General features: G+C 47.6%; 1 protein-coding gene across 1 annotated transcript in view; it reads left to right on the top strand.

Moving 5' to 3' along the window:
- Positions 1–16000, top strand: part of LOC119444686 (maltase-glucoamylase-like) — a 113903-nt gene that overhangs the window by 79039 nt on the left and 18864 nt on the right. The window contains exons 13-14 of the mRNA XM_049663542.1: positions 10627–10743; positions 13289–13428. Coding sequence (XP_049519499.1) covers positions 10627–10743; positions 13289–13428 — 257 coding nt within the window. The remainder of the gene's footprint in view (positions 1–10626; positions 10744–13288; positions 13429–16000) is intronic.

Below are 16000 nucleotides of genomic sequence, written 5' to 3'. Positions count from 1 at the left end.
CAGCGCCGATGGAAACTCTTGAGGACACTTTTCACGCAACAATTCGTTCGCGCTGAGTGCACGGACCAAATTTTTGTGCGTTCGCAGGCTGTCCAGGTCGGGCGAGTCAAGGAACTTGTAGCGCCTCAGCATGCGGCGCCGTCAAGGAAGACGAAGTTGGCATTGGAACGCGCGGCAGTGCAGAGCGAGAATAAAAATAGCATTTCGAAAACTCAACGCTGTTAGGGCTGGATCTTTCTCGTGTTAGCTCCGACAGTTAATGGTGACCCCATAATGAACACGCAACCCAACCATCCCGCGGATCCCGCCGGCTCTTCCACCCAGCCTACCGGTCCTGACGCCCAAGAAGACGCCAGACCTAACAGTGCTGCGGTGGCTGCGATCCAACACGTCAACCTGCCACCATTTTGGCCAAACAACCCCTGCACATGGTTAATGCAGGTCAAGGCGTACTTCCGTCTACGGCAAATCACCAGCCAACAGACCAGGTACTGGCATCTGGTGTCCTCCTTACCTCCGGACGTAGCCGAAGACTTCACAGATATTTTAGCTTCGCCGCACCCGTGCCATCCCTACGACACGTTGAAGGAAGCTATCATTTCCCGCAAGTCCGAGTCTGAACACAGCAGACTCCAACAGCTCATCACGGCCACAGAGCTCGGTGACCGTCGCCCATCCCAGCTCCTGCGACACATGCGCCAGCTCATTGGCGGGACCTCCGCCTCTCAAGAGGAGAAGCTTTTGCGTGAGTTGTTCCTTCAGCGCTTACCGCAGAGCATGGTCCCGGTCCTCGTCGCTGCAGGCGATGTCCCAGTAGACACGCTCGCTGAAATGGCTGATCGAGTGGCAGACTACTCGCGGGCACATAGCCTCAACGCCATGACCACGTCGCCACCGGCCACCGCTGCAGACCCCGCGCTCGCGAGCATCGACAACCGTTTGGACGCCATTGTCAGACGTCTCGATGACTGCGTACCTGCGCATCGCCGATCGGCATCCAGGTTCCAGTTCCACAGTCGCTTCTCGACGTCTCCACGCTCTCCGGGGCTTCAGACAACCGACGCGCCACGGGATGACTCGTCCTCGACCATGTGCTGGTACCACCGCCGATTTGGGGCCTCTGCACGCAAGTGCACTCGCCCGTGCTCCTGGTCGGGAAATGCGACGACCGGCCACTGACGGCGGCGAGTGGTCCTGGTAGAACGTCATGCCGCCTTTTCTATGTTTCCGATAAGATCACTGGCGCTTGCTTCCTCGTCGACAACAGGAGCCCAGGTTAGCGTCATACCGGCCTCCTGTGCAGATCGCCGTCGCAACGAACAGACCTGCCCACTCCAAGCGATCAACAACTCCGCCATTCCCACATACGGCCAACGCTCTCTTACACTTGACTTTGGACTACGCCGTACGTTCCGCTGGATTTTCATCCTCGCTGACGTCTCGCAAGCTGTTCTTGGAGCTGACTTCCTCAGTTTTTTCAACCTTGCTGTGGACATGCATGCTCATCGCCTCATCGATCTCAACACGCGCCTATCTATCAACGGTATACCCTGCACTTCCTCGTCAACGAGCCTTCGAGCTCTCACACCTGCTTCGCCGTATGCAAAAATTCTCGCTGACTTCCCCAACCTCACGAAGCCGCACACCAGAGAGTCACCGGTGAAGCATTCCGTCACTCACCACATTGTGACCACTGGACCTCCCGTTTTTACACGGCCTCGTCGACTTTCTGGAGAACGCCTCACCATCGCCCGCCGTGAGTTTGAGCACATGCTTGAACTTGGCATTGTGCGGCCTTCCTCCAGCAACTGGGCATCGCCACTCCACATGGTCCCGAAGAAAGATCCTGGCGACTGGAGACCATGTGGGGATTACCGCGCTCTCAATGCCCACACCTTACCAGACCGCTACCCACTTCCTCACATACAGGATTTCACATCAAATTTGGCTGGGTGCACGATCTTCTCTAAGATTGACTTAGTGAAGGCTTACCATCAGATTCCTGTAGAACCCGCTGACATTCCGAAGACGGCCATCATCACCCCATTTGGCTTGTTCGAATATGTAAGGATGCCTTTTGGACTGCGCAACGCAGCACAGACTTTTCAGCGCACTATCAACGAGGTCACGCGAGGTCTCGATTTCGTATTTGCCTACCTTGATGACCTCCTGGTAGCAAGCTCATCGGGCCCTGAGCATGAATACCACCTGCGCACCCTGTTTCACCGTCTGGATGATTACGGCCTCGTCATAAATCCCAATAAGTGCGTCTTCGGCGTCGCTACAATCGAGTTCTTAGGCCACCTTGTCACTCCACAGGGTATACAACCGCTCGCCAGCAAAGTGAAGGCTATCCAAGACTTTCCACCCCCGTCATCAATGAAACGACTCCGAGAATTCCTGGGCCTACTAAACTTCCATCGCCGCTTTCTTCCTAAGTGTGCCACTTTCCTAAAGCCCTTAACCGACCTATTAGCTATAAAAAAGGACCCGGCTGCGCCACTGGAATGGACCGACGACGCCGCATCTGTCTTCGCCACTGCCAAAAAGGCTCTGGCAGACGCCACCATGCTCATACATCCCGTTCCTGATGCCCCAATTCGTCTCATCACCGATGCATCGAGTGTAGCAGTTGGCGCTGTTCTCGAGCAGCACGCATCAGGTTGGCAGCCCCTTGGATTCTTCTCGCAAAACTCAAACCAACGGAAGTAAAATACAGTACATTTGCCCGAGAACTCCTTGCTGTGTACCTCGCCATCAAGCATTTCCGCCATTTACTGGAGGGCCGGGACTTTTACGTCGTTACAGACCACAAGCCCCTGACGTTTGCCTTCCATCGCAATCACAGCAATTACACTGCAAGGGAGATCCGTCAACTATGCTTTATCTCCGAATTCACCGTGGATCTCAGACACGTACACGGGTCGGAAAATGCCGCCGCTGATGCACTCTCACGCATCGATGCCTTGTCGACCCAGCCACCACTAGACATGGAAGAGCTTGCAGCTGCCCAGAGCAACGATCCTGAGCTACATAGTCTTCGCTCTTCATCCACGTCTCTATCTTTCACGGAGTGCCTACTTCCATTTTCTACCGTGCGAAACGTCTACTGGTGTTCCTCGGCCCTTCGTGCCTAAAGCGTTTCATCGTGCAATTTTTGATCAATTGCACAACATGAGCCATCCGGGTATTCGTGCGACCCAGAAGCTAGTCACATCTCGTTTCCTTTGGCCAAGTATCAATGCTGACGTCCGACGCTGGGCGCGAACCTGCCTTCAGTGCCAGCGTGTTAAAATTCACCGTCACACGGTCACTGCACCATCCCCCTTTCGGCCTCCCGACGCAAGGTTTTCCCACGTCCATCTCGACATCGTCGGCCCTCTTCCACCATCACAAGGGGCCTGTTACCTACTGACATGTGTGGAGCGCTTCACCAGATGGCCGGAAGCGTTTCCCGTTTCCGACATTACAGCACCGACAGTGGCCAAGGCTTTCACAAACGGCTGGGTATCACGCTTTGGATGCCCTTCTGTCGTCACCACTGATCGCGGTCGTCAATTTCAATCGGCCCTTTTCACCGCACTTGCCAATATCTTGGGCATTCGACACATCCACACGACTGCCTACCATCCTTCAGCCAATGGCATGGTCGAACGGCTTCATCGACAACTGAAAGCTGCCCTCACTGCTCACCAGCCAAGAGAACGTTGGCTTGATCACCTCCCCTTCGTACTTCTGGGCATCCGATCAGCATTGAAGACGGATCTCGACTGCTCGTCAGCTGAACTAGTCTATGGCGTGTCTCTGCGTCTTCCAGGTGCATTCTTTGAGCCGTCGTCGCCCCCTTCCACTCCTGATGCCGCTACGTACCTTCGAGAGCTGCGCACCACGTTTCACGACCTTGCTCCTGTAATTCCTGCCGACCGACACCCCCAATCTGTCTTCGTCAGCCAGGATCTGCATGACTGCAGTCACGTTTTCGTTCGGCGTGACCAAATACGGCCACCACTCACACCAGCCTATGATGGCCCATTTCGCGTCCTCCATCGTACACCTAAAACGTTCACGCTGGACATCAACGGCCGTGAAGACGTCGTGGCTGCCGATCGACTAAAACCTGCATACATTGCCGCTCTCGCGTCCGCGGAGCTTCCATCTCAAGTCTGGACTTCCACATCCAAGCATGTTCACTGGGCGACTCCTATGGCTCACGCTCTACGGGGGGGAGCCCTGTAGCGCCTCAGCATGCGGCGCCCGTCAAGGAAGACGAAGTTGGCATTGGAACGCGCGGCAGGTGCAGAGCGAGAATAAAAATATCAGTTCGAAAACTCAACGCTGTCAGGGCTGGATCTTTCTCGTGTTAGCTCCGACAAACTCATACATTTGGCCAAACTATTCGTTCGATTTCATGGTGTCGCCTTGCCATCGTCATTGCATAGTCAATGCTGACGCTTGTCTGTGGCATTATGTGCTCTATAAAAACAACGGCATATTTCAGTCGTGGCCGCGGTGAAGGTTTTCATAATAGTTTTAATGTGTCAATGGTAATTTTTTTAGATAGTGACGGAAGCTGAGTTTATCACACAAGTTCTGAACTGCACACCAACGACGAAGGCTAATTATCGGCGGCATAGATGCGAAATAAGTACAACGCCAATTACATGATTAACAGGGTTAATACCGTAAGAATGTTAGCAAAACTTTGAAAAATCTCTTCGCCAGGTATCTTAAGGGTGTCTTCCCCGCAGTATTATCACTGGCAGGGAGAAGACAGCTTCTGCTATTTTCGTTGCCTTTTAGGCGTCATTAGACGTTTTCACCGATATGGCGCACGTAACTAAGACTACTGTCATGTTTTTGATACTGGATGTTTGGTAGGAGGAACAAGAATGGGCAAATTAGCGCGGAGGCGAAACACAATATTTGCGTGGTGAGTGGTATTGATTGCATGAATCACGATTGCGATGTGTCTTCTTAAAGGACTTGAATGAGCCAACCTACCCTCGCGAGAGCAACCGATCAAGCTCTAAGTGTACGGAAAACAACTGGAACAACCCACCATATCCTGTTGGTAAGTGCTTTTATCAAAACTTGATTTTGCGGCCCCGATGAAAGAGTGTACCGTAATGTTTAAATGGCACTATAGGGGGGAATAATTTTAATACGGCATAGATTTTACACGTGCTCATGCAATAAGCCATCGAAGCATTGTGTAACGAAGGTACATAATGTCGCATATTTTAAGCACAACGGACTTGGACCAATGACTTTCGTACTTACTGGTGTTGTGTCGTTGACTGCGAATGTCAACATGTGAGGTGGCTTTCTCTCTATATTATATCTGTTCGGACCGACCTCAAGGCATTTCTGCTTAATTTTGTATTTTTGTCTTCCTCAGAATAGTGTTTGCCTGAGCTCGTTGGTTGCACATAGCACAAATGGTTTCCATCAGAACGTATGGACACGGACCGAAAGGGACGACGACACATGCTTGACTAGCAACTGAATGTCTATTATCAGACGGCCTTGCTTTTTCCTTTTGTCATGCCGGTTATCCGTCTTTCGGAGCGAAATGTCGTCTTTGCGCATGTAGTTTTTTCCTTTTTCTGTTAGTAGTATCGATGGTGTACTGATGCACGATTGCCCGCTTCTGTCAATGGCCATGACTTCTAAAATTTCGTGCGTCAGTTGTCTTCACTTTTTTCTAAAACCTGTATGTCGTAAAATTGTACGGTGCAATGGTGCTGGCGATGATGAAAATCGAGATGCCCAGCGCGGATTCCTTCTAAAGATGCTACATGCTCTCTTGTCCTGTCATTGACGCAGTATCTTTAGAAGGAATCCCCGCTGGGCATCTCGATTTTCATCATCGCCAGCACCATTGCACCGTACAATTTTACGACATACAGGTTTTAGAAAAAAGTAAAGACAAGCTGACGCAGGAAATTTTGCACAAGAGAGCATACATGCGCTCTTTTCCTGTCATTGACGCAGCATCTTTAGAAGGAATCTCCGCTGGGCATTTCGCTTTTCATCATCGCCAGCACCATTGCACCGTACAACTTTACGACATACTGGTTTTAGAAAAAAGTAAAGACAAGCTGACGGGCGAAATTGTAGAAGCCATGGCCATTGACAAAAGCGGGCAATCATGCATCAGTATACCATCGATACTACTAACAGAAAAAAAACTACTTGCGCAAAGACGACATTTTGATCTGAAAGACGGATAACCGGCATGACAAAAGGAAAAAGCATGGCTGTCTTGTGCTATAAAAGGTGTGGGAAACCAAGAATAAACATTAAGTTGCTAGTCCAGCGTGTGTCGTCGTCCTTTTCTGTCCGTGTCCATACGTTCTGCTGGAAAACATGTGTGCTTTGTCTTCCTCTTTGCACCAAATATGCTCCGTCGGCCTATACAACCCTTGCGGCTTCGAAACGCAAAATTGCGAAGGCTGGCTTGCATGGTTACGCCAATTGCGTCACTTATATTGAATACGCTGAATGCTGCAGGCTTTCAGCACGGAGACAGCGGAATGTTCGAGAACAGCATGTGTGGTGACGCAATCCAGTCGGTCGACATCCACTACAATCTGCACAACCTCTACGGCTATCACCACTCGGAAGCGTCATGGAAGTGAGTTCCAGTAATCCCCTCCGTCACCGCAAGTTACGCTTTGAAGTGCGGTTTATGCATTACTGTCTATTCAAGTACACCAGATGAAGGCATGGGGTGTATTGCCAAATTATTTCCACTGGCTAATTCACCACATCAATCCCTATTAATGACCACCTCCGGCCTTGAATGGCCCTCAACCATCATCATCAGCTTATTTATGTCCACTGCCGAACGGAGGCCCCTCCCTGCGATCTCCAATTATTCTTGCCTTGTGCTAGCTGATTCCAACTTGCGCCAGCAAATTTCCTAATTTCATAACCCCACCAAGTTTTTCCCAGTCCTCGACTGCGCTTCCTTTCCCTTGGCTCACATTCTGCAACATTAATGGTCCACCGGTTGTCCACACTATGCATTACATGGCCTGCCCAGCTCCATTTTTTTCATTCTAATGTCAACTAGAATATCAGCTATCCGCGTTTGCTCCCTGATCCACACCACTCTCTGCCGGTCTCTTAACGTTACGCCAAAAAATTTTCATTCCATCGCTCTTTGCGCGGTCCTTGACCTAATCTCGAGCTTCTGTGTTAACCTCCAAGTTTCTGCTCAATATGTTAGCACCGGTAGAATGCAATGATTGTAGACTTCTATATTCAGTGACATTGGTAAGCTCACAGTCACGATGGGGTAATGCCTGCCGTATTTACTTCAACCCATTTTTTATTTTTGTGTAAGTTTCCTTCTCGTGTACGGAGTCCGCTGTGAGTGATTGACCTAGATAAACGTACTCCTGTACAGACTCTACAGGCTCACTTCCGATCCTGAATACTTGTTCCCTTGCCAAGCTATTGAACATAATATTTGTCTTCTGCATATTAATGTTCAGCCCCACCCTCACATTTTCATCATTTGTTGTAATTCTTCCCCAGTGTTGCTGAACAGGACAATGTCATCTGGAAACCGAAGGTTGAGATATTAGCCGTCGGTCCTCACTTCTAAGGCTTTCCAGTCTAAGAGCCTGAATAATTCTTCTAACCCTTTTTCACGAGTCTTCCCTACAGCCAACATACCAGAAAAAAAATTGTTTTCTTGCCGAGTTTCAGTACTGTGTACGAAGTTTCTTGCTAAGTGTCTTCGGCCAACACTGAATCATAGGTAACAAACGTCATTTGTTCGTCTAGAGCAGGAATACTGGACAAGGAAGACCAAGCTTGGCACGCGACTACCTGCCTTTTGAAAGCAAGGTCAGAGGAGACAGGCCGATGCAACATATCCAACTGCAGAGGTGTCACACATGTGGTGTAAAACAAATGAAATGTACAGCTGTGGTTTACATATGATGATAGCTGTTCATATGAAGTAAAAACAAAGCCTTAGGTGGCTTGGGGTGAAGGCCATTTCCAGTTTCCGGCGAGGATTTCCCCCCTATTGCTGCAAAAGTTTCGCGAAAATGTTTTTCATTGTGTTGATTATGCTTATTCTTGATGTGTGTTTCACATTCGCACACAAAATAAACATTTCTTCTGGGTATTTACATGTCTTACCCTTAAAGGGCTAAGCATGCATTGGAGAGATTGCGTCTCCTTGCCTGACCCCTTCCTTGATAGGTAAGTTTCTACTTGTCTTGTGGAGAACCAAGGTAGCTGTGGAATCTTTGTAGATATTTCCCAAGATATTCCCGTATGCCTCCTGTACTGATTGATTGCTCAATGTCTCCATGACTACTGGCATCTCCACTGAATCAAAAGCCTTTTTCATAATCTATAAAAGCCATATAGAGAGGTTTATTGTACTCCGCACAGTTCTCAATTACCTGATTGATGAGACAGATGCGATCCATTGTAGAATATCCCTTCCTGAAGCCAGCCTCTTCTCTTGGTTGACTGAAGTCAAGTGTTGTCTTGATTCTATTGGAAATTATCTTTATTTTATACCACGCTGAATGCAAGGTAATGTATGTGGCGCCTCACACCGGCAAAAAAATGCCGAGAGCCGGTGGGAATATGCTAGTCCAAATGCAACCAAATTAGAAAGACCCACTAAGCTTCAACACAGACACTTCCTCAACAGGAGAGGAATTCGCCTCTCTGGTGCAGTTTTCGGCCCATATCTCCCTCATGACTCCTGCGTTCAACCATCCGTATAAAAAAGGAAGAGGGGAAGAAGACCAGCGTATTCGCCTTTTTGAGTGTGTCCTCGAAATCATTTTCCATGACTGATGAAATCATCGTTATCCAAATTATTGTCGATGATGATTGGTGGCAAAAACTAGAAAGGTATGGGTGATGTGTAGACATAATTAAAAAATTGTTGGTAAATTGCGGTGGGTGCAACAAATTATGTATGCAAGTTTGATGGCGCATATATCCAAACTAGTGTCATTCTAGAAATTTTGGATACTGCGAAAGAGGCTGCGGGAATCATACTGGCGACATCGTACTCGGCAGCTGAATGCCAAAACCATTAAAAAACCACAAAGGTTAAATATTTTCTTTTGACATACTTCGCACGTATTTAACAATGTTGTATGTCTAGAATTTTCGTGCCCCTTCAGTCAGAGATATTGCTTGCAGGAGCCTGATAAATATTATGAAGGAACGAGGCGGCCAGAGGCCCATGATTTTGAGCCGTGCTACGTTCTCCGGCTCGGGATCCTTCGGCGGACACTGGTTTGAGGAGCCTGAGTGCAAATGGGAAGGACTGCGCAGGACTATTGTTAAGGCTGTCGAGTTCTCCATGCTTGGAATGCCGCTGGTAAGTGTGGTGAGCATGGCACTTGCGCTGCGTGTTGCAGTGAAGACGGTAAACAATTTTTGAATTAAAACGGCATAGCACAGATGAGAATAGTAAAAACCAGTCAAAAGACGAAGGACAGAGAAGAGACGTGGCACACACGACGACTCGTCGTGTGTGCCACGTCTCTTCTCTGTCCTTCGTTTTTTGACTGGTTTTTACTATTCAGTATGTACCAACTGACCCAGACTGCTACTCTACAGATGACAATGTTATACGAACACCCACTGAAAAACTAGGAAGGAGCTTCACCTGACAATCTTAAAATTTAGCCGTAAAACATATAAAGTAGTCCCTCGTCCCGTGATAGGAATGCAGTACCTTCTATAGTCGCCTACCTTTAGACGTAAAGAGTTTTGGCGGCATCGATCGCGCACACACATGGTCGTAACATATAGCCTCCGAAATCTGGCCACGCACGTCGCATGCCGGTGGTGTTGAATGATCACGGAGGCCATGTCCAGCTCATGCATTCGCTCTTCTTAAGCCTAAAGGACCAAGAAATGGAGCACGGATCTCAGAAACAGCCCCAACTTGGAACTACGACTTTGCTGCCGAAGCATCATGACACAAAGCTAAAGCAAAACGTATCTGCTAGGAATGATAGGACGAAATAGTGCAGGACAGCGACGTGATAGATCCTAAGCGGGCGGCTGTCGCCTCTTAAAAGTTACCACGAACCAAGGAGTCTCTTGAATGCGCCGGTAACCTTGTAGGACTATTCGTTCTTGGGAGCCACCTCGCACATGGAGACCCCGGAGATAGGGGTGGCGTCAGAGAAGCTTGGCTTGCCGAGACTAGCTGAGTGACGTCATGCTGTCTAACCTTAAGGCTTTGCAACATCTGAAATAGTTTGGTGACATGTACTATTCGTTTTTAAGATATTTATCAGAAGTAAGATCAGTTGACCATTGTTTCACTTGTACTGCGAGAAGCCTAATCGCGGGAATCCACATGCGTTTGACAGCTGTTACCATAGGAAATACAATTCGAGTAATAATTTATTGCGCGCGTTACTATTGTTATATGTCTACTTCTCTGAAGAAAAACCTTGCTTCCATATAGTGCACCAATGCCTTCGGGTGCTGCATACAGTGGTTACGCCGGTTCTTGAGTTTTCTTTCTAGCTTTGTTAGGAACAGTACACCGTGATAAAGGATTCTACATTGTTGGACGCGTCGATTTTTGCCTCTTCGTTAACGTTTTTTGGTATACAGGTTGGCGGCTACTGTCACTTGTCTAGGGAACGAGAAGATGTCCGTTTAGCGTGGCTTCAAGCGTCAGCGCTGCTTCCACTGTCTATCACAAGAATGAGACCAACAGAGGACATCGAGGTAAACTTACCCTATTTATCATTTGTTCCAACAAAATTAAAAAAGCGCATTCCTAAAATTATCGACACTTTCCGAATGCGAGTGCATGATTATTAAAAGCTAAATAACTTTCCTGGTGCTGTAGAAACATTTAGCAATTGCACATGCTAGCTAGCACATTGGGAGCTTCGGCAAAAGCGGGTCCTTAGCGATATATACCCTGCCGATAAATATAAACCAAACTTCGATAGGCTTGCCTTGTTCGCCCGGTTCATTGGGCGTCCCCAGTCTTCGAGTCTCTTGTTTCTAAGCCTGCCCTATATTAGGGAGTAGTAGATACGGAACATCCAAGCTCATATAGCGTGGTCCTGATATTGATGAGGAAGATTGAAGGATAAATGACCGCTGTTTTCGACATTGCTTGTCTATTGAGAGCTCGTAGGCCAAAGCAAGATGATCTTGGCATGCAAGAAAAATAAAATTCGTAATCAATTTTATGTACGCATGGCGAGAAAAGAACAACTCTATTTTACTTGATCAATATCAATAAATACCTTTTTCAGAGCCCACCGTAAGAGCGCCCACCGATAGCGGCGGGGGTTGGTGCCACTATCACTTGCAATGTAATGGAGCTCTTGAAGTGGGCAGAAAGGGGCAGTCGTAAAGTTCACCTGTTACTATACGCCCCCCTCACATGCTGTGTTGCTTTGCTTGTCGACGTTTGTCTGAATTTGGTGACGCGTTTAGTTTCATTGTTTCTGAACCTGTTCAGTCAAAAGCAGTGAGTTGCGACCGCCAGATAATTGTTCACTTTAGTTGTTTTCGTGGGACAGCGCTGGCCGACGGGCTTGGCGTCCGACGAAGGGACGAGCACCCTACGTCCAGAGTGTTCATCGGCCTCCAAAGAAAGTATGTTCTGTGCAAGGGTGCGGTTTCGACACCCATATGGCTGAACTTTTCCTGCATCGGTTTCCGCGCTGAACGCTCGAAACGCCCAGCACGTCGAATTGCAGAGAATTTGCATATACAGCTTTAATGGCAGGCCCCCGGAAACAAATTTCGCGCTTTTGAGAACAAAATGACGTCACTTCTGTTTTTAACGGATATGGCGTCACATTATTTTTACTTCCGCCGGGAGTGTTCCCTCCTCACACAGATGGCGCTAAGCTCCATGAACCGCCGATGAACCGCCATGTTATGAACGTATAGGCTTCTATGGAAGCTTCGCTACCAGGTGTATTTACCTTGGCACTTACCTTATCCAAAGAAGTGCCCCGCATTGATTAAAAACTACAGGGGACCTAACACACCCTTCCAGTATGCCGAGTATCAAAGGTCACGTGTTTGACCAATATAGCGAGGGAAATAGCGAATGAAATTTCTTGACGAAGAGTTCGCTTGCTCAAGGCTTTGCTGCGTGACGCAATGTTAGCTCCTATAGTTAATTTCTTTCCTCCATTTATTTCGGCTGGCATACCCTAATCTTGATTGATTTCTTCGGCTGATGTCGGCAGCCGCTTTACATTGGTTCCGTCAGAAACACTAACATTAGTTTGGCTGCAAAGGTCTCAAAGCACAAATTATGCAGGTACTCGTAAGCTGTGACTCCTTGGTAATTTTTTTTACTTAGAGGATTAACCGTATAGCGTTGACACGACGCACACAAGAAAAGTGACAGTAAGAACGCTAGGCTGACGAGCAGTGAATGTCCCGTCACCTTCGACGGCCGTGGTCGAACGTGCACTTTTATTGTGCCCGTCATGTTAATCCAGCGGTTATTGCATCAAGTATGAACCGAGTATAGAACGAGAACAAGCTTTCACCTCTAGCCTAGAGTTTTAAGCATGTAGCAAGAGTACATGTTATTTTATTTCCCGATTTATTTTTCGACGATTGTTTTTCTTATTTTGTTTCACATCCGTAACGGTGCTGGAAGTGCTCGACGGTAACGGAAACCCCGGTACCCTGAACTAAAAAGCCACCCGCTTCTGGTAACGCGGGAAGGCGAAGCGGTTGCTGGCAGGGGCACCCTAGGCGAGTGTGACCCTATTGTAAAGCAACTCTATTATTGTAAACTTCTTTCACCATACCATGTCCTCATCCTGCACTCTTTCTTTCCAAACCATCGGTGAAAACACAGCAGTAGATGGATATAAGATGGGTGCAATACAATTATTCAATAATAGGGGGCGTGGAGGCTACTGAGGTTATCCGATATCGACCTATAAATAGTTCACATGCGTCATCCTTCTACTCTTCTTGATGCTTAGAGGCAGTGTCGCGCAAGCGCACTCCAAGCAAGGTCCACTAATTCGCTGCTTCTTGCCCTTGCAATGCGTTTTCAGTCGTAAAGGCATTCGATAGTTAGCACTCATACGCGCCCTCCCGGGGTTCCACAGTTGGTCATTTTAATAACCGCTATGCTTAACCTCGTTGCGCATGATGAATTGCCACCAAGTTAGCCCGGCTTTTGTTGCCAATTGCGCTGACTCTCGAGTACCCATTCACTGTACATAGCAATTATATCGACTGTAACGAAACTTACACACGCGGTAATTTCCTCCAGGTAGATGAAGCGACGACAAGGCTCCTGAATGCGTCAGCGGCCGCTCTTGCAGCCCGGAAACGTTTGTTGCCCTACATGTACACCGTCTTCTACGAGGCTCACTTGACCGGCGGTGCCGTCCTGCGAGCCCCATTTTACGAGTGAGTATTGAGGAAAAGGTGCAAGGAAAGCTGTTCTAAGTGAAGTCAACGGTTATAGAGTGGCACTGAGGAGCGTGCTTTCTTGTGGGATTGAACTGAATGCTAGGATAATAGTTCAGCATTACACACGACGCAGGTATGGGGACAAGATCTATAGAAACAAGCCAGAGTCTCCGACTGCCATCGCTTTCTTCTATTGATTCGTCTGTCTCTCACTGAACGCCATGTGGAATGAATGCCAGCTAGTTCAGTTGGCAAAATATGTAAAATGAGCATTACCAGGTTAAACAAGGGTAACTATCGCATATCTCTGATTGGCTATCTTGTACTGGAAGAAGAAAAGTGGTAAGAACGATGGCAGAATGATTAAAAGAAGGAGAGGATGAACAAATATGACTAGAATTTCGAATCCTCAAAATGTGGAATAATAATCGAGTAGACCTTGCCGTTCTAGTCCAGGATATATTATTGGAATTTGTCAAGTGCTCGATCGGTTGTTCGAATGTTGTAATGAGTGACAGCAGTTGTTGCAGTCCACAGGCATGAAAGACTGACGCAAACGGTGACCCTTCCGAATGATTCATCTGCATGACAGCCATCGTTGTTGCCTAGACACCCCACTGCTTGATCGTGCGTATGGAGAAGTTTTCCATAATAGTGTCCAGTGGTTCAATAAATCTATCTTGCCTTGTGCAGCTTACTAATTAGTTGGATCGATATAAGGAAATCAATTCATTGCGTAACGCATATCGGAGCTTGTTTCGACGCATATATAACTATGTACGGTGCCGTTGTATTACACTAGGCGTCTCCAACGAGCGCCCCACTCCACTGTACACATATGGGGATGTTTTTTTTCTTCGCTTCATTGCTATCATTGTCGTGGTGCGCCAGATATGATCACCGTTCAGTTGTGTTTCATTTACGAGCTTCTCAATAGACTTGGCATCCAGTTGTTAAAGGCGTCACATGCGTCAAATAGCATAAAGACGCATTTTCTGAAAGTATTTCAAAATGCTAGTTCTAGTCATAGCCTAGTCTAGCGTCCACGTAAAGCGTTATGTTGTACGCACAGCCCATCCAACGCGAGGCAAAACGCTCTAAATGGCCAACACAGGTTCAAAGAATGGGAACGTAGATTGTCCCTCAAATGTTCTTCCGTCATTTTGACTCAGAGGTAGGCGGTTACTCTTTCAACGGTTTTATCCTCGCCTTCTTTACCTAGATATTCTCATGGGAAAAACAACCACGAAAATAGGGGAGCTGCTAGAAAACCGCGTGGTTTGTACACTCTGCACCAATATGAAAGACAACAGTTGTTCTCTACTCAAAGTTTGATTCTTTGAAATGTACAAGTCAGAACCTTAATCATGGCTGTTAACCATGTAGTTGGCGTGTTAAGGAATCCAGCTCATGAAGCTATTTTTATTTTAGCGCAGAAAGAAGTAAAATAAGTGCGTTTAATCACAAATCTGGTGTTCTCTATCATATTGGTGCCCCGTGTACATCATACACAGTAGGTTACCAGCAAGTTGTAACGGTATCATGATGTCATCCGCTTTAGCAGGTTCCCGCCGTACCATATGCTCTGTGCTTGAGGTGTCTTGCATACGAGCTTTGACCTCACTTGCTCTCCCGGGTGGAGCGGTCTTGCAGCTTCTTATTAAAAAAAAAGAAGGTTGCCAGTCCTCACGGGGAAGCCAGGCACTTCCTCACGACCACTGCGTAACGAAGCGGAAATACGGTATGTCTACATGCCCTGCAATTACCCAACGTGTGACGAATCAACATGCTATTTGTAACGCCAATGTGTCACGGTGATTATATCAAAGATATAAGGCCTCATTAAAGCCAATGCTGTGGTCCTACTGCATATGTAACTTATTTCAGTCGCGTAAGTGCTGAATTCTGCTAAAATTAAGAAGGTCAAAATACAACGCCAGCTGAAATGAGTGTGGTGAACGGCGTGCGTTCTCTTTTCGTCCGTATGTATACGCGTGACGTGGGTGCTAGGAATTTACTTCCTAAATGGAACAGGAACAGGCAGCAACCATGGCATTTAATTTCGACGTTCCGGACGTCGAAATTCAATCTTTGTTGTTGCTTTTTTACGTGCACATGCAGTTCTTTTAATTTAATAATCACCGAATCCGAAGTACTACTTCCCACACACACACACACACACACACACACACACACACACACACACGCACACGCACACACACACGCGTGTACGCACGCACGCATACACGCACGCACGCACGCACGCGCACACACACGCACACACACGCACACACATGTACATCCATACAAATATATGTATTACATTCTATTGCTAGACAGCACCGGAGTGTAACGGGAGATGTATGGAAGGAAAGTTTCCAATAAGTGTATTTAACCTTGTAACCTTAGCTTAAATTTGAAGACAAGTTAAGGCCTCTGGGCAACGCAGTAGTGGAACAAAAAAAAAGGGGGGGGGGAGGCTCCGGTTTAATTACGACCACCTGAGGATCTTCAGCATGCACCTAAGCTCTGTACGCAAACGCATTCATTGCACCCACACTGCAATGCG

The sequence above is a fragment of the Dermacentor silvarum genome, chromosome 3 (genome assembly GCF_013339745.2).
Source record: "Dermacentor silvarum isolate Dsil-2018 chromosome 3, BIME_Dsil_1.4, whole genome shotgun sequence".
In the NCBI taxonomy this organism is placed as follows: domain Eukaryota; kingdom Metazoa; phylum Arthropoda; class Arachnida; order Ixodida; family Ixodidae; genus Dermacentor; species Dermacentor silvarum.
This window is presented reverse-complemented; position numbering and strand designations above follow the sequence as displayed.